Genomic DNA, 23,130 nt, shown 5'->3' on the forward strand with positions numbered 1-23,130 from the left:
TCTCCTTGGCAGAAATGAGCCGGATGCTCTGGCTTCAGCCTCACAAAAGCTCAAGGCTGTTTTCCAGAACTTACCTTGTACTACTTATACCAGAACTTTTTATTTTTCCTTTAATGGTTAAACATAACAAAACAATTAAAAAAAAAAAGAGTTTCACTATGTAGCCCGGGCTGGTCTTAAACTCCAGATCTGAAATAGACCTCTCCTAGCTTCCTGCAGGAATCCTTCTGCATGAAGTCACTCACCTAAATCCTAATTTATTTGTGTTTGTCAGTGGTAATGCATAGCCAAGCACCTCCACAAAGCCTTGCTCAGTGTAATTTTGTGTTTTGCTCCCAGTACGCAGCCCTTAGCCCTTGACTTTACAGATGGCCTTTCAGAAAAGCATCTGAAATCTTTCTCCAGCAGAGTTGCATACAAATAACAGAGCCTCTCTGCCTTTAGGCTGGTAGTTAATATACTAGCTGGAAAAAGGAAGTCGAAATTGTAATATCATTGCTCACATCAGAGTGGCGTTCTAATTGCACTCTTGTAAACTCATAAGCATTAGGTAGAACTGTAATCAAACATAATGAGCAAAGCATGCAAAATATTTAATGGTTCCCTGTCTTTCCTCGTAATGTGTTTCAGGGCTGCCCTTTTCCAGCCGTCACTGGAGCTGCCCAGTACCTCTTTCTCAGCTGTGTCTGGACAGCCTCCCACCCGGCTTTGTTGCTTTTATAGCTCATAAGCAATATTAGTTTTAAGAAGTACTATGCTGCTTGAAAATATATAAAAACTTAAATTTTCTTCATACGCCTAAACTTTAGATCAACTGCATCAGATAACTATGTGTTCTACTGTATAGATGGCTTATTTGCTTATTTATTTTGCAGTGGCAAAAGTTCTGCCCCTGACATATGCCTCAGCCTTTTCCAATATATGTTTGCATATTTATGTGTTTATGTATATGTGTACAATATCAAATGGATATATGTATATGCAGATAGTTAAATTGAGGTTATGCAATCTTATTTATTCATTTATTTTGGGGGGTGAGTGTATGTGTGTGTGTGAGTGTGTGTGTGTGTGTGTGTGTGTGTGTGTGTGTGTGTGTGTGTGTAAGCATGTAGAGGTCAAAGGACAACTTTGTGGAGTTGATTCTCTTCTGCCACCTTGTGGGATTCGGGGATTGAACTCAGGTCATCAGACTCTGTTCTCTGGCCCAGTGGTTCTCAACCTGTGGGTTGTGACCCCATTGGGAGTAGGAGGCAATTGAACAACCCTTTCACAGGGGTTTCCTAAGACCATTGGAGAACAGATATTTACATTACGATTCATAACAACAGTAGCAAAATTACAGTTATGGAGTAGCAACAAAAGTAATTCTGTATTTGGGGGTCATAACATGAGGACCTGTATTAAAGGGTCACAGCAATGGGAAGGTTGAAATCCACTGCCCTAGCCTCTCATTGAGCCATCCCACCAGTCCTGATGTCATGCAGTTTTAAGTGAATGTGGTGGCATATGTGTAGACAGGTAGATGAATGACTTGTTCATTCTCATTGCTTCATGTGTTTGTTTGGTCATAAAAAGCAAGACTTTTAATCTAAAACAAGGAGTGATCTCTCAAAGATCTCACAGGGAGAGGAAGCAAAAGGAGCCATGGAACAAACCCAATCAGTTGGCAATGTTCCTGTCAACTGCATCTTTTTTTTAAAAAAAAAAAACATTTATTTATTTGTATGTATGCACATGTGTGCGTACATGTGTGCCATGGCATTCATTTGGAGGTCAGAGGACAGCTTGTGGGAATCTGTTCTCCCCTTCCATCTTGTGGGGCCTAGGGATAGAACTGAGGTCATCAAGCTTGGCAGCAAGTACCTTGACTCCTGAACCATCTCACTGGCCTGGGCCCATTTGTCTTCGGATCTCATGCTGATGCTTTCTACAACAGTGGCTAGCATGGAATTACCTAAGGAACCAGGGATGTGCATCTGTTCATCTAATAAGGATCTATTCTGTACTATACAGTAGCCATGTTATATTCCAGAGAATTCTAGAAGCACTCCTTCAGCTCAGGCCAGGATCATCTTTATTCTTCACTACCATGCTCCCATGCTGGGGATCAAACGCAGGACATCATGCCTGCTAGGCTAGTCTTCTACCACTGAGTCATTCCCGGCCCCATCCAGGGCTCCTTCCAGATACCCTTTTAGACTTGAAGTCCATCCTCCTCACGGGATCTATTTCAAATGCCAAGCGTGAACTTTTAAACACATTTTAATGGTCCAGCACTCTAAAGTTACCACTGAGGTGTTTTGCAGTTGAGCCTCAACCCAAGTCAAAGCCTTTAGCCTTTCCCAAATCTGTCTGCTCTTGTTTGTGGAATCACAGAGCCACCGATGATGACCTCAAGCCTCCAAAGCTTCCTGGTCCCTAATCCTCACATGTGAACATTCTATTCCATGCTTCTTTGCTGGTGTTCCCTGCCTTCCATCCTATCCCCATCTCTTGCCTGCTGCCCCAGGACTAGCAAAAGCATCATCTCTACAAATGCCACTGACTCCTGCATCTGCATCCTGCCATGTGGCTCATTACCCTCTTTTGAACCTGACACCTGACAGGAACTCAGTTAAGTCCTGGGTAAAATAAATAAAGGTTATTTCTACAAAGACAATTTAAGAGGCCAGTATGGACTGTGTAGTAAGACCCTGCCAAAAATAAAAAATTGCGTAAGATCTCTTTCGGTCTATGTATGTAAGATGCATATGAAACATTTGGGTCCCATCCCCAAGAGATCTTGTGTGTGTGTGTGTGTGTGTGTGTGTGTGTGTGTGTGTGTGTGTGTTTACAAAATTTAAAAACATCTCAAATCTGAAACATTTGTCTCCAGCATTTTAAATACAAATTATCAGCCTAGAGTAATCCTATATTACTCTATATTACACAAAATCTTGAAATGAGAGACCTGGTGTTAACTGTTTTTTGAAAAGCATCAGCTCTCTGCCAAACTATTGGTGAGCCACAACTTATTAAATGTATTCGTCTATTAAACATTACACAAAGGCCCACCTTGTGCTGAGCACGATTCCTGGTGATGGGAATCAGCCACAGAAAAGAACAGGTTCCATCATGCTCTCCTGGGACCCCGTGTAGGCAAAACAGACCGTGACAAGCCACAAGGCAATGGAAGATCCCTTGAGTCATGTTCAGGACATGGTCAGAGCTGCCTTCCCCACTTTAGAAAACTGGGCGCTTCATACAAGCTTTTTAAACTTAAGCCTTGGTAGGTAAGAAGCACCCGGCTGTGTGAACATGGGGAGGGGAGAGCGTCCTAGCTCAAGAAAGGCCTGGAACAAACAAGAAAGAGCTCAATGCCTGGAGGAACGCGAAACGATGATAACGACTGGGCAGAGGAAGACATTGCTTCCGGAAGCTTCCAGGATTCTTTCTGCTCCTGATATGCCTCCCACAGGATTCCTTCTGTCTCCTTGTGCAATGTGGAGCGAGCTGCTTGGGTCAGACCTGAGCTCAGCTGTGTCTCCACTGTTGACATCCCTGAGATCTTGCTTGTCTCTTCCCTCAATGGGTACCTCACTTCTCAAATGTGTGAAATGAGAATAAAAGTGGTGGTCTCTACTCCGGACTGTGATGCTATTAACATCAATGTCTATGTGTGTAAAAGCCACTGAATCTCTAGAGGCGTCGTTATTTCATTCAGTTCACCAATCAAAAGTATTTGGGTGCCTGAGGAGAGCCAGGTGACTCTCCTGGGTTCAGTCTCAGAAGCTGCAAGGAAAATATTAAAGAAAACTCATAATGTTCGGTCTAAGTGTGAGCAGGGTTAAATTCTATAAAGAAAAATGAAAGGAACATGGAGTAAGAAGTGAGATGTATGTGAAAGGTAGGGGGTATGCTGTGCTAAAATATGGTGGCCTTTCCTAAGAGATGTCGTTTGGGTACAGGCTTGACTTACAATTTATTTGTCACACTCAAATTGTTTAAGCTATTCTAGAACATTTGAGATTTATGAATATCCTTTCACACTGATTTCTGTTTGTTCATTGGGAAGCCAAACTTCCAAGTCTAAACAGCCTGGCAGGTAAGCCTTGCCCGACAGCTAGATTTTAGAAATAGTCAGGCCATCTTTCCATTGGTGTTACCGTAGGTCTTTAAAATAAAACATGTGCTGTAATTCGAATCTGGTGAGGTATTGCATCCAGCAATGGTTCTGTTCACTTCCTTTCATTGTAACCATTACATGAACCTCGGCCTTATAGTGGAATGTGGAGACGGCCGGAGGATAAGATAATGTCCCTGTGCCCCAAAGGCACGTTCTGGCAGGCTCCCGTCAAACCTTTCTCATTAAAAAGGGTCATGGGGAGGTTACTGCCCTGGCTATAGCCCTGTTTGGGAGATGTGGGTGGTGTGACCAACAGCCTCCCAATAACCTCTCAATAACTAGAGTTAATCACTCACTGGCCAAGTAGGAGCCAGCGCAGAGCATCCTGGCTCTCCTCGGCTGCCCCAATCTCCTCCTCTGCTCCCTGCAGTGAGCAGGCGTCAAGCTGGAGCTCTCCCAGACCTTTGTCCCTTCCTACTTAAAGACTGGCTCTCCAGGAGGGAAGTCATCTCACCCCATGGGAGAAGGGCTTTCTTCTCTACCCTGAGAATCCTTATCACAAAGACCAAAGAGGGGGCGCGGCCAAAGAAGGGGAGGAAGCGATAGGGGGAAAGACCGGCTTGCTGAGCAAACATCTTTGTAGCCTAAAGGAATGAGAAAGCTGGTTTTCAGGGATCCTGGGCTAAAGAATGCTTATATGACTGCTAAAGCTTTTCAGATTCACTGTCTTGGTTTTAAACTCCCTTCATTCAGGAGTTAGCAAGTTACGTTGTTTGTGGTTGAACTCAGCAACTTGATGTCTTTTTTGGGGGGAAAGGGGGTGGTAAAAAAAAAAAAAGATGTTGCTAAGCGGACAGCATTAAGCCTCATGGTCAAGCGAACTAGTCTTTCAGTTAATCTGCCTGAGAGGTGTTCGTCCCTGAGAGATGAGAGCCTCCACTTGAACGTCAGAGCTCGTGGAAGAGAGTCACGAGGCGGAGGCAGCCCTCAGGAGAGAGGCTAGATCAGGAACCAGCACACTTTGACCTGTGAGGTCCATGGTCCGGGTGGTGTGGTGACGGAAAGATAGGATGGGGACTGGTGAGGACTCCCGAGGGCCTCTGTTTTTACCTCGGGAGGAAGAGAAGTGAAGCAGAACCAAGAAAAAGAAGAAAAAAAAAAAAAAAGGCGATAGTGGGTACCTTTTGGCGGGCCCTGCCAAGTTATGCCACGAAGCAAAACGCCACCCGCCACCGAGTTAGTGGTTTATTGGGGGAGGGGGACAGTGAACCAGGGAAAGTCCATGTCGGAGCGGGGACGTGAGAGAGGCAGAAAGAAGGACAAGAGGGAGAAGAGAAGCAAGGGAAGAAAAGAAGAGGCAAAGAGGAGAAAGAGGCAAAGAGACAAAAAAAAGTGAGCTGTGCCTGGCAGGCACTTTTAAAGGGTGCACATGCCGCACAGCAGATGGTGGAGAGGCACCTGGTGACGGGTGATGACGTAACTGCTTTGGCGACAGAGGCAGGCTGCTGCGGCGGCATCATCAGAAACTAACAGCACCGAAGAGCAGATGGAGTTTGACAAACATGCTGTTGATTTTGAGAGTATCAAAATCACACACACACACACACACACCTATAAGTCTAGCACTCAGGAGGCAGAGGCTAGAGGATCCCAGAACATTGGAAGCCAGCCTAGACTATGTGGTGAGTTTCAGATTAGCCAGAGCGACATAAATGAGACCCTGTCTTAGAAAATCAAATACTCAGTGTCTAAATTTTAAGACAGTTTTGTTGTCTGTAGTTGACAGTCACTCCTGGTTGTGAGTACCATGCTGACAGTGGTTAGAAGTGAGTTTGAAACGTGCTTTTCCCGGGGTTGGTAACACAGCCCATGACATCAAGTGGACAATGGAAATAGATGTTGGGTAAATCATGGGAGGAGTCCATTTGGCTGTGCCCCTAGATTGCCCGAGCAGACTCACATCCAGGGTGCCCTCCCCAAAACTGCGTCATCTTAAGTGAATTTTCTTCCTTACTTCCTGCAATTATGCATCTCATAACCTTGTTAGGCTTCATATTGAGTTTTTAATCCTCATATGTTCTCTTCGCTCTCCATTTCCGCTCAGTGTCTAGCTGGTAATTCAGTTTGTCCGCAGGCTGCTGATGACTGAGCACCTCATCATGGGCTGATACTTGCCCCACATATATGTGGCTGTTTTAACATGAGGAGATGTGGCTGGTAACATCCACTTTCTGGACAAGGAATGTATAGACCTTAGAGCCTGGAGATGATTGCCTATTTGTCCTTGCCATTTGGTTCATTGTTAAAATGGAAACCCTGCGAGGCTGGAGTTTTCTCTGACAGGCCCCTGAGCTTCTCCAACACTGTTTCCCTCTTGGAAGAAGTTTTAATCCTGTTGGTTGTAGCAGGAGTTGCATGAGCTGGCACCATGAGTCCAGACTTCTCTCAGAGCAGTGCAGCTAACTGCTCGTGGGAAAAGCAAGCCCCGAGGCACTGGGGATGTAAATCAGAACTGGGATGGGCGGCATTGCTGTCAGATTCCTCAGAGTCTAATCACTTGGAAATCAGTCTTTCTTATTTCTTTGGTGTGGCCATCCCTCAAACCTATGCTGCCTTCCAATTGGAATGTGGGCCTGTGACAGACATTCTCAGGCTTCAGCTTGAGTGGCCCAGCATATAGAGAGGCCCTTACACATAAAAAACAAAACAAAACACCTCTTTATAAAAGACCAGCTTGAAAGACATACCTGATCAAGTGTACAAGGACAGTTGGTGGGTTGGCCAGAATACTAGGGCCCTGAGTCAATGACTTTAGCCTCAAGTCAGGCTCTTGGTTGATGGGGTCAGCAAGACTTAGTGGACCTCTCTCCTCCATCTGGGGGCTTCCTGTGTAAAAGGACAAGAGAGGGAAATACACCTGCATCTCCTCTTGTCTTGAGATAATTCAAGACTAGACAATTTTGGAAGCTAGACTTGTCCTAGGATATACTGATCTGGAATCCCATTTGATGATATTCATGCTTTTTCCCAACTAATTCTGTCCCCATCCCCAGCAAATTTGAGACACCTTACAAAAACTCAAATAATTTAGCCTACAGGGTTATTTTCTTATTTTGTGAAGGATTACAGATGTTTGTGCTTATGTTGGAAGGGGGTGTGAGGAAAGCATCTGTTTTTATGACCATCTTCTTAGAGACAAATCTTTTCTGAGTCTTCACAATGAAACAGAGGTTTCCCTGGGTACCATTGGATTCTACTTGGATTCTGAACTTCAGATAGCACGTAGTATGAATGTTTGGCTTTGGAAACCCTATCTCATTATGTGTAAGGCTGGCCTCAGACATAATCCTTTTGCCTCAACTGCCCATCTAGTGGCATGAATTTTAATAGCAAAAAATTTAAAAGATCTTCTAAGTCTACTGAGCACCAGATTTCAGAAAACAAGAATTTGGCTAACATGGAATGTATGTATATTTCCTGCTGGCTTTTGTTCATTCACCATATCCTGGGCTTATTGTAGGGATTGAGAGATAGAATATCCATACATTAGACACAGTCACATGTAAAGATAAGTTACCTCTAGTCATAGGTAACTGTAATTGTAATAACACAAGTTTGATTCCCAGTTAATCTGCAAGATGTTTTATTTCTTTAGTTTAAATATATACATCTTAGATTAATCATGTTTCATATATGAACTCACAGGGGGCTGAGGAGATAGCTAAATAGGTAAGTGCTTGCTGAACAAGTATGAGGATCTGAACTTGGATCCCTAGCATCCATTTAAAAGCCAAGCATGGGGGCCATGTGTTGATAACCTAAACACTGGAGGATAAAAGTAGATCCCCAGAGCTTGTTGGCCTCAAGTTTCAGGTTTAGTGAGAGATTGAGTCTCAAAAGACTAGGATAGAAGAAGACACAGGACATTGATCTCTGGCCTCTACATGCTTGTACATGGGCAACTCACACATGCACATGTTTACACACACACACACACACACACACACACACACACACACACACACACACTCACACCACATATATAAGACCATGGTTTCATAAATGTTCCATTAAATGTTCCACCAATTTAAAGAACAATGTTAAAGGAATATTAACATGAGTCACACGACTAGGGAAGACTCTGGGAGGAAGTTTTGTGAGCGATTGCACTTTGAGAAAGACTTGGGAAAGAGTCAACTTGAAGCACATGAGAAAAACCTTCTCAACCGGCTTGGTAGGAGGCCCACAGGAAAGACGCCATCCGAGATCTGTACATAGGCCACTTAAAAGTTTGCCAAACCAGATTTGACAACACAAGAGAGCTAGTCATTACGCTGCTCTTGCTGCTTGATGACGAAGGATGAACTTAGCTGCTTGGGGAAGGCAGGTCATTGTTATGTGCATGAAAATCTCTAATAGCCCACAAGATGCACCATGCAAAGCATGCCTCTTTGCCACCCTAGAACTCCATCTAAACCCTATCAGACTTACCAACCGTTTTCCCCTGTGCCTACACACATTTATATGTAAATCCATTTTAAAATATGCAAATAGAAACCAAATATATTCTCAACTGCATCTTGGTTTTCTCATTTAGCTGTAATTATGTTTAAATGTGCGTAATTTGTTTAGCCGGTGTCCTATCATGCATATTTACAGTTTTCAGGCTTTTGCTGATGCTTGATGCTCGCTCATTTGAAAGAGGTATTTCTGTGTAGTTTTCTTTTCATATGTGTTGTGTGACTCCTAGGACTGAAAATCTCAGTAAGGGTTGCTTTAAATGTGCTGTACACCCAACATGGAGTGAAAGATTGGCCCCAGCCTTCTGGACCATTCCTTGGTGGGACAAGTATTTGGTAGTATGGTGCTATTGTGTTCCCCAAAACATTTGTGCATCCTAATAAATTTATCTGGGGTCAGAGAACAGAACAGCCACTAGATACAGAGGCCAGAAAATGGTGGCACACACACACCTTTAATCTTGGCATTCCGAAGGCTGAGATCCATCCAGATCTCTGTGAGTTCAAAGCCACACTGGAAACAGCCAGGCATGGTGACTCATGCCTTTAATCCCAGGAAGTGATGGCAGGAAGCAGAAAGGTATATAAGGCGTGAGGACCAGAAACTAGAGCCTGGTTAAACTTTTAGGCTTTTGAGCAGCAGTTCAGCTGAGACTCATTCCAGATGAGGACTCAGAGGCTTCCAGTTTGAGGAAACAGAATCGGCTGAGAAGTTGGCGAGGTGAGGTTAGCTGTGGCCTGTTCTGTTTCTCTGATCTTCCAGCGTTCACCCCAATATCTGGCTCCCATGGTTTTTTTTAATAAATATTTTTATTTTATAATTAATTTAATTCTACATATCAGCCATGGATTCCCCTGTCCTCCCTCCTCCCATCCCCCAGCCTTCCCCCACATGCAACCCCCATTCTCGCCTCCTCCAAGGCAAGGTCTGTTTTTTATTAATAAGACCATTTGAAATTCGTGCTACATGGTAGTTTTCTCACCAAATGTGAACATCTTCACCACTCAGCCCCTAATGGCCTCCACTGAGATCGAGATGGTTCTACTGCATTAAGGTAGAACCTGGGCTATGTGAGGACCCATCTCTGTTTTCAGGTACCGTATCTGCTCCCATCTGACTTACAGGTGTAGTGAGTTTGTCAGGTGCTAGATGGTGGGATGCAGTAAAAAGATGGCGTTTGAAAGGTCAAGTTCAGCTCCTCTGTTCTACTGTTGCAAGACATGTCTACATGTCAGGTTCTACATCTGTAAAACAGAGGTAATGTGAACATCACAGTCATGCCATCCCTACACAAGAGTAAGCTGTTGTCTGTCGAGGGCCTTGAAGTAACTTTCCTGATATACACACCACATCTCTGCATTATTAATTTTTGTACCTTTAGTGTTTCTTTTCAAAACTTCATCAGCAGGTCTGAACTTGATCAAATGGAGTATTGGGAAGAAAAAGCATCATAACTGAATTATTTCTTTTTTCTCACCTCCCATTTGTGCTTTGGCTTTATATATATGTTTTGTTTTGTTTTGTTTTGTTTTTAATGAGACAGGGTTTCTCTGTGTAGTCTTGGCTGTCCTGGAACTCACTTTGCAGACCAGACTGGCCTTGAACCCACAAAAATCCACCTGCCTCTGCCTCCCAAGTGCTGGGATTAAAGGCATATGCCACCACCGCCTGGCTGCTTTATGTATTTCTATAGAACTCAGGTATGTAAGGCCTGGTTTTCTGTTTTCTCCTGTGGTGTGAGGTGTTTGCTCCATTTCCTTACTTTGATGCCTCCGGCTTGAGTATAGTTTTTATTAGTTTGAAATGACAATTGTTTCTTCCATGGACTCCCACACACAAACTCACACACCCCTACAGACCCCCATCACACACATAGTTAAAGGGCTCTGTTTATTTTTTAATTATTGTTATTAATAAAATTAAATCCAGAAGTCTGAACGGACATTCACCATTTGAGAACTTTTCCTGGTGGATAGTAGGCCTCTAGAATGTTCCAAATAACTGCTTTTAATTCATTCCCTAAAGCAAAATGAGAGGCTACAGAGCAGGGTGTATTCCAGGAGGGATACAAATAAACAAAACAAAACCGAACTCCAAGCCAACAGGACCACCAGCTAAGGAGGCCTGGGAAGTTGTGGACTTGTAGACTCCATGACTGCAACATGATCATAAAGAAACTTCCACACCCGTGATGCTGAGGAGATGATTTCTCAGTGAGTGGATTCTGTGTAGTCTGGGTGCTCTGTGGAACTAGGGGTCAGTAGAGGGGCTAAATGGGATGAGGAAATGAATATTCATAATCCCAATAGCTTGCTACTAGTGACACCAGGAGTCGCAGGCATTGTCAATAGCAACATTGTCAGTTTGGGAACAAGGGCATTCAAGGACACGTAGAAGAGGCCCATTGTGAGCTCTGGTTTCTTTTTTCCTGTATTATTATGTGTCTGTGTGCATGTGCAAGTGTGGCACACACATGTCATTCTCTGCACGTAGAGGGCAGAGGACAGCTTTCAGGAGTCGATCCTCTCCTTCCATCTTGCTGAGGAAGGGTCACTCTTATTTATTCTACACACTATACTCTAAGATAGTGCCTGTGAGCTTCCAGCCAGTTCTGTCTCCACCTCCCATCTCCCTGTAGGGCTGCTAGGACTAGAAATATGTAGCACCATATCTGTCTCTATATGTGGGTTTCAGGATCAAACTCAGGTTTTCAGGTTTGCACAATATGCAGAACTGTCTCCCCTACCCCCTTCTCTCTCTCTCTCTCTCACCTGCAACAATATAATATAATATAATATAATATAATATAATATAATATAATATAATATAATATAATATAATATAATATAAATCACCTTTATTTATTATTATAATATCATCTCCTTAATGATCAGAGTATATGATCTACTTCAATGAAGAAGTCTTAATGAAACCCATCACATATACAATGAATATATATGGTCATTACCCATTAAACTGTGTGGTTCAGTATATTTATGAAGCAGAATTATTTATCTCTGGAACATTTTCATCAGTTCCAGAAGAATCCACCCCCTGGTACCCCCACCCCCAGCTCTAAGAAAGGGTTAACCTCTGTCTCTCTTTCTGATCACTGTGGACATTTCACATTAGTGAGAAGGCTTTTGAAACAACAGACAGCACAAACATCTGTATAAATTTCTGTGTTATTGTTCTCTTGATCAGAAGCCTAGGAGTGGACTGGTCCCTGATCATGACCTATGTCAGTAATCTGAGTAGAATGAGACCGATTGGGATGTATTAAGAAATGGAATGGGCTGGGTGATGGTGGCGCACACAATCCCAGCACTCAGGGACGCAGAGGTGGGCAGATCTCTGTGGGTTTGAGGCCAGCCTGGTCTACAGAGTGAGTTCCAGGACAACCAGAGACACCCGGTCTCAAAAAACCAAAAAGAAGAAGGAGGAGGAGAAGGAGGAAGGAAGAGGAGGAGGAGGAGGAGGAGGAGGAAGAAGAAGAAATAATGGAATGGAGCCCTGTGTGGTGGCACACATCTTTAATCTCTGTACTCAGGAAGTAGATGCAGGCAGATCTCTGTGAGTTTGAGGCCAACCTGGTCTACACAGTGCGTTCCCGGACAGCCAAGGCTGTGTAAGAGACTTCGTCTCACACCCCCACCCCCACAAAAAGAAGTGGGATAGAGGAGCCATTGATAGCTGGCCTCTACATTCACATACACACATTTACATGCACACACACACACACACACACATGCACGCATGCACGCGCAATGCGCGCGCGCACACACACACGCACACACACACACAGGCACACTGAGAAACAGAATGGGTGTAAACTGATGGAAAAGCTATGCTTCTAGGTTAACGTTCCCTGTTCTCTGGTCTCCAACAGTTGGTGAATGATTATAACAAAGTCTTGACGTGAGCACACCTGTCGCCCTGGTATTTAACCATAGATCTCTTGGATATGATGTTCCATGGTAAAGGAGGCACCAGGTGTAGCCAGAAAGAAGAAAGATGTTAGGGTTTGTCAAGGTGCGTGTGTGCATGTGTGTGTGTGTGTGTGTGTGTGTGTGTGTGTGTGTGTGTGTGTGTGTGTGTGTATGTATCCTTTGAAAAGGGCCTCTGCAGCTGCTTTGGCTTCCCCCACAACATGGGGTTGGGAGTACTCTATGGGAAGGACAGGCTGGGATGGCCAGGAAAGATGTGCATGGATAGTTCTGCTTTCAGAACTCCTAGAGCTGCTTCACTCATAACAAAGTAGTTTCAGGAATCCTCTCTTTCCTAAACAAGGTTTCCTTCATTTACGCTACAGTGAAAAGTAAAGCCACACTAAGTGAGGATGTGTTAGACACAGACACGGGAGAATTGTCATTCTGGGTGGTAATAGAGAAGGCTGGCACTCTAGGAGAAAGGGAGCCAGCTTCTCTCCCAGATCCTTAGAAGTCCAGCCTCCTAGGACAGGTGTGTGTTGGGCGTTCTTTTACAGCGTGCGGGTGAGGTTCACACCGGGAGAGTTGGTCCAGTGGGCTGCCATTGATCTGAGAACCACGTCTGTCCACCTGTGCGTCGTTCATGTTGCAGGCAGAGTGAAGTAACACAACAGGTTAAGGGCTGGGGAGAGGAGAGGGCTCAGCGGGTTGATGGTCATGAGTGTGCTGTGCTAGGAAGACAGATGAACACGTTTGTGTCTTTCCATAATGTCAGTAGTTTAAAGGTAGCAATTTGCCTGATAATCCCACTTTCCTTGGTAATCCAGTCAAGGCAAACACACAGGTTCCTTTATTCCAATATTAATTACTAATATTAACTCTCATATCATATCACACAGTAAATACACACAGACACACACACACACACACACACACAGGCACACACACACGTGCACACGTGCATGTCTGAGTTACAGAATGGATGCAACAAAGTTGAAGAGGCTGTAACAGAGTCTCAGGAGCTTCCAGAAGTAACTTGATAGAGATGTAGATGGAGCTTGTATTGAGAAGAGAAAGACCCCAAACTAGCCGCCAGGAGAGCAGCTGCCTCTAAGTCAGACTGCCGTGGAGTCAGGATGGAGGGGTGAGAACGCAGAGTCGAGGCCGTCTGTGAGGTAAAAGGGAAGGGCCCGGCCCCAAAGGCAGAATGGGTAGACTGATGGGTGGCAGGTCCAGGCAGGCAAGCATGAGGCTGGGCGGAGCAACAGTTGAGTAGGACCAGCAACCAATCTGAGCTGTGGTCCTTGGGAATGTTAGGAGCCCTTTACCTATTGGTCCTTGGCGACAGCTGACAGGTCGGTGATGTTGTTACCATCATAGGGGTGGATGTTCATGGGGCCAAGTAAGGGAGTTATACTCTTTTGTTAGTCGTGTGTCCAATAAGTTCTTGGGCAAGGTTTCTCTGACATGACTTTAATGTGCCCATGTGGCCCCCCACTACCTCCCCAGGAAATAGTCATTTATCAATCTATGCCACATGGTTGGTGCCAGACAGATGGTGGTGTTTGCTGGTGTATCCAGGCACACAGTCATCATCTACCCTAAAGCTGAAATCAAAAGATGCTTGTAAATTGGAGTCCCTCAGGGCAAGGGACAGCCTGGAAAGCCGGTCTTCTCCCCAATACTGGAGTACCTGAGAGCAGGGGACAACCTGATCACAGTCATAAAGTGCTTACCACACATGGACGGGGACCTGAGCTCAGTCCTCAGCACCCACATACATGCTGGGTGCGGTGCATGCCTCTAGCCCCGGTACTGGGTCTGGGGAGATGCAGGAAGGTCCTGGGGGGGTTGGGGGGTAGATAGCCAGCCAGTGCAGGGGAAAATGTGAGCTCCAAATTCAGTGAGTAATCCCGCCTCAAAAAATAAAGAGAGCAACTGAGGAAGATACCTGACATTGACCTCGGGCCTCCTCCCATGTGCACACATGCCCCATCCATGTGCACACATGCCCCACCCATGTGCATACATGCCCCCACCCATGTGCACACATCCCCCACCCATGTGAACACTAATGCATATACTACATACCCAAAAAGAGATTGTAAGTGAGCAAGAAAAAATAAACAGAAAAGGGAAGAAAAAAGTTAATACCTGTCATCAAACCCTACCAAACCCCTGACCATCTCAAAGCAGCATGAAGTGTGACCTAGCTAGTTTGCTGAAGCCATTAGTGAGCGGAAATTCCCCCCTGGGTTGCCTCCTCCTGGATTTTTGCCTTTATGGCCAGGCCTTTAGGGCCGTATCCCAAAGTAGCAGGATGGATGGTGGCGGTTAATTGGATCCCTTTAGGTAGGAGGGCCTTCAACAATACAGAGAGAAGTCCTTTCTTCATGGGGAGCACTGTTAGGTTAATCATTAGACTCTTTAACTGAGACATAAATGAAGAAATAGTTGTCTTCTGATTTTAAATAGACTTTAGTTTTTTTAGGTCAGTTGTAAGTTGACAATAAAACTGGGCAAAATTTACAGAGCTGTCCTATGCTCTCTGCTCCTACTGAGAGCATCCCCCACAGAGTGATGCCTTTCCTGTAACTAGTGACCCTTCATTGACACATGCTGGTCACCCAAAGTTAATAGTTGACATTAAGCTTCACTCTTGATGGTTTATGTTCCTTGGGTTGTGACCAATCGACAACGACACACATTTATCATCCAGAGTATCAAACAGAACGGTCTCTCTGCCATAAACAGACTCTGTGCTCTCCGCTCGTCTTTCCGTCTCTCTACCCCCACCCACAGTCTTCACAGTTTGGCTTTTCCCTGAATGTAGTAATATAGTTAGAACCACATGTGTAGCCTGCTTAGACGAGCTTCTTTTGCTTAGTAATATGGATCTAAGGTTGCTCCATGCCTTTGGGGGCTGGATCACTCATTTCTCTCGAGTGCTGAAAAATATTCCAGTCTTGGAATGTACCACAATGTATGGATGTATGTATATACATACATACACATATACATATTTACATGTATATTCTACTAAAAATATCTCATTTGTTCCTAAGTTTTGGTCATTATGAATAGAGCTTCTATAAACACCCATGTGTAAAGTTTATATATACATATATATACACACACACATATATATATATATGTATATATATAAATTTTCCTACTCATTTGGATAAATGCCAAGTATGATTCCCAAACTTGTATGTCTAACTTTGTAAAATAAAATTCCAAATCGTCTTCCAAAGTGCTCTTACTATTTTGCTCTCCCACCAGTGAAGAGTGGGTGTTTCTTTTATATTGTATCCTTGCCAGCATGTGGTACTGTCAGGTTTTTGGACTTTGGCCACTCTAATATGTACAAAGCTGGGCCTCACTTCTAATGTAATGTATAATCAATGACATATGATGTTGAACATTTGAAGTCTCAGACTCAACTGTTTTTCCCCCTCAATGCTGTCAAATACACCACCTCCATTTGTTTTCTTCAGTGCTGGGAACCAAACCCATGGAACGTGACAGGCAAACTCTCTTCCATGGAGCCAGAGCCCCTGCACTCTATTTTCATAAAGCATAGTGCTTTGTATTAATCCAATAAAATGCAGTGAAGCCAAGCATCCTTTTGGCCAGATGCTCTGTGAAAAAAATAAAAAAGACCTTGTCTATATTGTTCTGCATATTATTTCCCAAACCAGTATAGTGCCTTTTTCTTAGTAATTCACCAACTGCTTTCTGAGTATAGTGGGTTGAATGGTGGTCTCCCAAAACACATGCCAAATCCTAAACCCCGGAACATGTGAGTATTATCTTTAGGGAAGAGGGTTCTGATGGACATAAGTGGGGGGAACATCTTGGGATGTTCATCTGAGATTCTCCAGTTGGGCCAGTCTAACAGATGTCAACAGATGGGCAGAAGGGAAAGGCAGGTTGACACAGACAGAAGAGGAGGAAGCCATGTTACTCCAGAGACAGGGACTGTAATGAGCTGTCCACTCATCAAGAAGTGCTCACAGCCACCAGAAACTGGAAGAGGCAAAGAAAGAACTCTGCCCAGGAGCCTCGGTGTGAGCATGGATCAGCGGACTTCTGATTTCAGACATCTGGCCTCCATGCCCAATCTAATCTGGACATTTATAGGAACAGAATCATACAATGTGTTTGTCTTTTAGGTCTAGCCATCTAAACAACATACTAACGTCTTTTAGGTTCTAAGTACATGGTATAGATTTATTGGGTAGCCGAGCCTCCCACACATGTATTCTTTTAAGCTTAGTAGGCCGTGAATCACTTTAAACTCCATCATTGCTTGGGCATGTCTACAGGAGAATACTTCATAGGGTGGATGAGCCTTTGAATCTGGTCTTCTGTTTGGGGCATCCGAGTATACCAAGTGCCATGCCTGGGGCACAGAGTGTCATGCAGAAGCCACAAATCCAATGAACAGCATTTGCCCCGACAGTGAGAAACCCTGATAAAGCTCAAATAAGCCAGGGCCCAACCTTCCCCCAGTTCCTACCCACAGCAGCAGCCTTGGAAATGCTGGTGCATGGTCAAATTGTGTTTTGAAATATATTTAGTATTTACTTGTCCAGCAGAGTCTTCAGACTAGAGTGCTGCAATAGACTTTTTTTTTTTTTTTTGGTTTTTCGAGACAGGGTTTCTCTGTGTAGCTTTGCGCCTTTCCTGGAACTCACTTTGTAGACCAGGCTGGCCTCGAACTCACAGAGATCCGCCTGGCTCTGCCTCCCGAGTGCTGGGATTAAAGGCGTGCGTCACCACCGCCCGGCGCAATAGACTTTTTACCTGGTGGAAACACGAGGGTCACCTAAGACCAGTTTTCACCAAGTAGTATGGTCCTGTTTATCAGGAAGCAGTTAGCATCCTCAGCCTCCTCCCCTAGCCATGCTAGTGGTACCTATAATCACAGCTAACCTGGAGAGCATCCACTGATGCTAAGAACTGGTGGCTAATTCTTCTCATCCCGAAAAGCACTTCCACATACCTGGTAGGCTCTAGGGTCATATTCCTTCACCTTCTTTCTTTCGTCTTACTACCATGACTCCTCCCTAGTTGTTCTCCTGACCGCTATAAACCTACTCAATATTGTTACATGATTAAAAAGAAAAAGCAACACAAAGCATTTTTCGAATCTCTCCCCGCTGCTGGCCTGCATTGCACTGGTGTCTCTCCACCTCGATTCTGCAGTATTTTCTTAATTGCTCTCCCTCCAACCATTCCTGAGATTCCCCACTCTAGCTGTACCCTTGATATAAAGGTATCTGCTAGACACGGAGGTCGGGTCGCATTTTTAAGAATGCTATATAAATAGAAGTATTCAGCCGCGCCGCTTGCTCATCTATCGCTTCGTTCTGCGACATTGTTCTGAGCTTCGCCTCTACTGTAAATATACGTCCACTGCTCAGGTTTTTGTTTTCTCTTGGTAGCATTCAAGTGTATGGCGACACCACATTTTACTCACCTTCTGGTGGAGTTGAGCTGTTTCCAGCTTGGGACTATGCTTCAAAAACACATGCAGTGAACATTCATCGGCAAACCTTTGTGTGGCATATGGTCTCATTTGTCTGGAGTAAATGTCTAGGGTGGTGTGGCTGGATCATGCGATGAAAGTATACCTAATGTCTTTAGAAACTGCCAGACTTTTCCAGAGTGGTTGCGCATTTGGATTTTCTCAGTGTCTAAGAAGAGCTCGAGAATGCTTTATCTCTGCTACTGCCTGATGTGCTTGCTTCCATTTGCCTTAGCCATTCCAAGTAGATGTGTGCTGGTGTGCCTCATTTGTTCAACCCGGTAGTTCTGGCCTTCTTGCAACTCCCCCTACACTCCCCACTGTCCCTTATACCAAGCCTTTGCTCATCCTGTCCTTGCAACCTAGACACCTCTTTCCCTTCACTCATCTGTAGCTAGTTTTTCCCAGTCCTGTCCAGCCCCACAGACCCCATAGCCATTTATAAAATAATCACTCAGAAGCTTGTATTAATTAGAACTGTTTGGCCATTAGCTCAGGCCTACCACTGACTAGCTCTTACATTTAAACTAATCCATAATTTTTATTTATGTTTAGCCACGTGGCTTGGTAACTTTTTTCAGTTCTGCCTTTACATCGTGCTTTCTCTGTGTTTGACTGGTGGCTCCTGACTCGGCCTTCCTGTTCCCAAAATTCTCTTCTCTGCTTATCCCACCTATACTATACTTCCTGCCTGGCTAATGGCCAATCAGCGTTTTATTTATCAACCAAATCAGAGCAACACATTCACAGCATGCAGAGTGAGATCCACAGCACTCATCTGAATTAAGTCATTTCCCTTAATACTCAGCCCTTGGGTCTTTGGACCCAAGTGTCTTTCTGCATGTACTGTTGGGGTTAGCTTTCTGCTACTGTAACAAAATACCTGAGATAAACAACTTACACAAAGGGAATATTTATTCTGATTTGCAGTTTTGAAAGTTTGAAATCTATAAACCCTGTTGTTTTGGCTTTATGGTGGGTGAGGCAGCATGTGCTGGTAGAGGAAGCTGCTCACCTCATGATGGCCAGGAAGCAAAGAGAAAGGGGAAAAATACAATGGAAGGACCTAACTTCCTCTTACTAGGTCCCACAGCCTAAGGTTCCATCAGCTCCCAATAGGACCCCTGTAGCATGAATCTTAAAAGATCTTATTAATAAAAACAAACCTGGAGCCAGGTATTGGGGTGAATGCTGGAAAATCAGAGAAGCAGAATAAGCCACAGCCACCTCACCTTGCCAATTCCTCAGCTGATCCTGTTTCCTCAGACTGGAAGCCCCTGAGTCCTCATCCAGAATGAATCTCAGCTGAACTGTTGCTCCAAAGCCTAAAAGCTTAACCAGCTTAGTTCCTGGTTTTCACGCCTTATATACCTTTCTGCTTTCTGCCATCACTTCCTGGGATTGAAGGCGTGAGTCACCATGTCTGGCTGTTTCCAGTATGGCTTTGAACTCGCAGAGATCCAAATGGATCTCTGCCTCCAGAAGGCTAGGATTAAAGGTGTGAGTGCCACCATTTTCTGGCCTCTATATCTGTCTAGTGGCTGTTCTGTTCTCTGACCCCAGATAAATTTATTAGGGTGCACGATATATTGGGAAACACAATAACACCACAGACCCCACCTAGAGGGTGCACCCTCAGAGCTCTGTGGATAACTTTTTGTTAAAGGAGTTTTTGTTTGTTTGTTTCTGTTGTATGTTTGGTGAGACTGTATGCGGCCCTTTTCCTACTCAAGGCCAAGCTGACACCAGGTTGTCCTAAGTAGCAGTTGCAGGGACAGAGCTCTACCCTGTGAGTTTGTTAAGTGAAGTAAACAATTGTCCTAATTCCAAACATCCTTTGAGCCTAGAAAGGAAAATAGAAATGAAGTCAAAGGGACTTGTAAGCTTCAAGGAAATTAAGTTTGGTCCAAGTGAGGGCTACCCAGTCTCTCCTGATGTTATGATTTTAAGGCTTCCAGTCTGTGAGCCTTCTCAGTTATTTTGAGTGAGCTAGACTGTCATTTGTGTCTGATGTTTTGTTGACGTTGGTGAGGAAGGGGCAGAGTTGGGGTGTATTTAGGCAGCTCCCAGAAATTCTTAGTAGTCGATAGTATTTGCCACCTCCCTAGATAATAGCTGGATGTGGTTTTACAGGTTCCCAGGAGGGAGGGGGGGGACATGCAAAGAGTGGCTCTCCAGGAGAGTTGTTCTGGTAATAAGAGATGGTTAAGAGGCTGCGTTTCAAAGTCCATTGGAAATTACAGTGATGGGATTCAGAGTGATTGTCCCTGAGGCTTTACAGCCTGGGGATTTGGCCTGCTGAGTTCTAACCCAGGCACAGTGCCTCCTGTGGGGATGCAGCTCCAGATTAACCTGCCACTTGAAATGTGGAAAGGAAGCCCCAGAATGTGGAAATTCCTGGCAATTAGTTGGCTAATCCAAATAATTTTGAAATAGTCCCTCGTAAGAGTTCCATTCCAAAGCAAGATGACCCCACCCACTAGAAGGTAAATGAGGCCGTGGTAACATGGATACTATTGCCATAGTTACAATGAGGAGGTTCATGACTAAAGCCATTGACACACTGACCTGTGCAGGAGACTCTTCTGCCAGAAAGAGGTCCTGAGCTCCCACACTGACAAAGGTCTGAAGAGGAGGGAGGGAGGGAAGGAGGGAGGGAGGGGAGAGAGAGGGAGGGAGGGAGGGAGGGGGAGAGACAGAACACCTCAGGTGGACGGAATGGAGAGAAGAAGGGAGGAAAGAAAGAGGAAATGAAGGGGAGGAAGGTGGAAGAGAGGAAAGGAAAGGGGCAGAGAGAGGGGCCCACTTCCAGTGGTACAGTCTCTAACAACCCTCAGACCATGAGTTGTGTTGCAAAGGTTGGACTTGGGCAACCATGCTGCTCTTGTCTCCTCTTCCAAAGATCATGGGATGGCCACATAAAGCTCTTTGACCAAAAAAAATGAGTCTGTGGTTAACAGCCTCATTCATTCAGTTTTAGAGAGCATGAACAGCAAATCTTGATTTCTAGCGTCTACTTAGAAAGAAAAAAAAAAGATTGTGTGGGAGCTGGATAGATGGCTCAGCAGTTCAGTGCACTGGCTGCTCCTGCGGAGGACCCGGGTTCTATTCCCAGCACCCACAGGGCAGCTCACAACCGTCAGTAACTCTAGTTCCAGGGAATCTCATGCCCTTTTCTGAACTTTGCAGTCACCAAGCACATAGTACAGATATATACATGCAAGCAAAACACTCATGTACATAAAATAAATATATCCAAAACAAAAATAATATTTTAAAATGATGAGGGAAATTTCTTCATTCAATGGTCTCATGGGGGGGAAAAAATCTTTGCACAAATTCCAGGTTGACTTCTCATTGCTATCAGTCTCAGAATGCCCATACTATTTATTTTATAGCTTTCTAAGTGAAATTTAATTCTATCTGGCATCTTCCCTACATCTACCAGGAGTGACAATAGCTTTTTTAAAAAATGCAGCAGGGTGGTGGTGGTGCACACCTTTAATCCCAGCACTCAGGAGGCAGAGCCAGGTGGATCTCTGTGAGTTCGAGCCCAGCCTGGTCTGCAGAGCAAAATCCAGGACAGGCACCAAAGCTACACAGAGAAACCCTGTCTCAAAAAACCAAAAAAAAAAAAAAAAAAAAAAAAAAAAATGCTTAGTGAAATGTTTTATAAGAACAGTTACTTCTGTGGTTAAATCTTAAAACTGTCTGATTGTTTAGAAGACAGTTACAGGGAGAGCATTTAAAGGTTACACGATCGTTGTCTGACTTGAGTATGAGGGCCACGTTGGTCCAGACCACTCCTGGGCTGGAGGTAGCCTCCAGCAGTAGTCTACAGCATGGATCCTGAAGACACACTGTTTGGCTGACAGCGGCACCTGACATACACACACACACACACGGTACTCAAGTGTTTGTTAAATATAAGATTGAGGGGCTGACACGCTGATAACGTGCTTGCTGTACATATACCAAGAGCCCAGTCGGGATCAGCGGTGCCCTATAAAACATCCCCAGCGAGTGTGGGGCAGAGAGAAGGGAGGGGACTCCAGGCAGCAGACGGGGGAACGGCAGATAGCAGATCAGTTCAGAGGTACGGTTATCATCCTTATCGGGTTATATTTATCTCGGCCCTTTGGTTTTGCAGTTGGTGATGTACATTGGTCAGGTGGCCAAGGACATCCTGAAGTGGCCCCGGCCCTCGTCCCCTCCCGTTGTGAAACTCGAAAAGAGAGTGGTTACAGAATACGGAATGCCCTCCACCCACGCCATGGCAGCCACTGCTATATCCTTCACCCTCCTCATCTCTACCACGGAGAGGTACCAGGTAAGGTGGGGCCCATTCCTGTTCCTCCAGCACTCGCCTCTGATTGTAGAATGAGGAAGAGAGGAGGCAGCAGTTCAGAATTTCTCTCCGAGCTGCTTTGAGGGACATCAGGATTTATGAGGTAAAAATGAAGGGTGTCGGAAAGCTGCAGGGATGTTGATAATGTCTTCATAAAGGGACCGTCTAATTTAGCACCCAAATCAGATTATGCCTCTGAGTGAGGATGGGCCCCGGAATGGGGAGCATAGTGTGAGTTGCCTGACATCATCTCCCCATGAACTGTTTACTTGAACTGTTGCCTAGACAGACTCGCAATAGACACAAAGCATTTACGATCCTCATAAATGATCCTCCAGGGCAGAGATGATCCCACCAAATCCCTCTGCCAGACTCTCCTGGCCTGGGGCAGAAGAGAGTCGGGTACCCCAAATTACCTTCCAAGGATGACTCTGCCCCTGGTTAGGGACCAGTTGTTAGAAATGATGCCCTTTTTTTTGGAACCATATAAATGACAGGAGATTAATAAATGTTGAAACTAGAAGAATTTCATTTAATATCTGCTCAGATGATAATTATAGTAAGAACTTTTCAAAGTTGTGTGATTGCTGCGAGGAAGATTTTTTTTTTTTCTGTTATTGGAGACATGTCACTTTAACTTAGAGTTTAATTTCATAAGTTGTACTCACTAGCTGTTGGAAGTTTTAGATCT

At 44.6% G+C, this 23,130-nt stretch overlaps 1 protein-coding gene across 2 annotated transcripts in view; it reads left to right on the forward strand.

Moving 5' to 3' along the window:
* Sgpp2 (sphingosine-1-phosphate phosphatase 2) overlaps nucleotides 1-23,130 on the forward strand; it is a 113,853-nt gene that overhangs the window by 64,429 nt on the left and 26,294 nt on the right. For both annotated transcript variants that reach the window (XM_052749980.1, XM_052749979.1), the window contains one exon: nucleotides 22,242-22,421. In XM_052749980.1, the coding sequence (XP_052605940.1) occupies nucleotides 22,242-22,421 (180 nt within the window). The remainder of the gene's footprint in view (nucleotides 1-22,241; nucleotides 22,422-23,130) is intronic.

The sequence above is a fragment of the Peromyscus californicus genome, unplaced genomic scaffold, assembly GCF_007827085.1.
Source record: "Peromyscus californicus insignis strain IS unplaced genomic scaffold, ASM782708v3 Scaffold_21__1_contigs__length_65335640, whole genome shotgun sequence".
NCBI classification, from domain to species: Eukaryota; Metazoa; Chordata; class Mammalia; order Rodentia; family Cricetidae; genus Peromyscus; species Peromyscus californicus.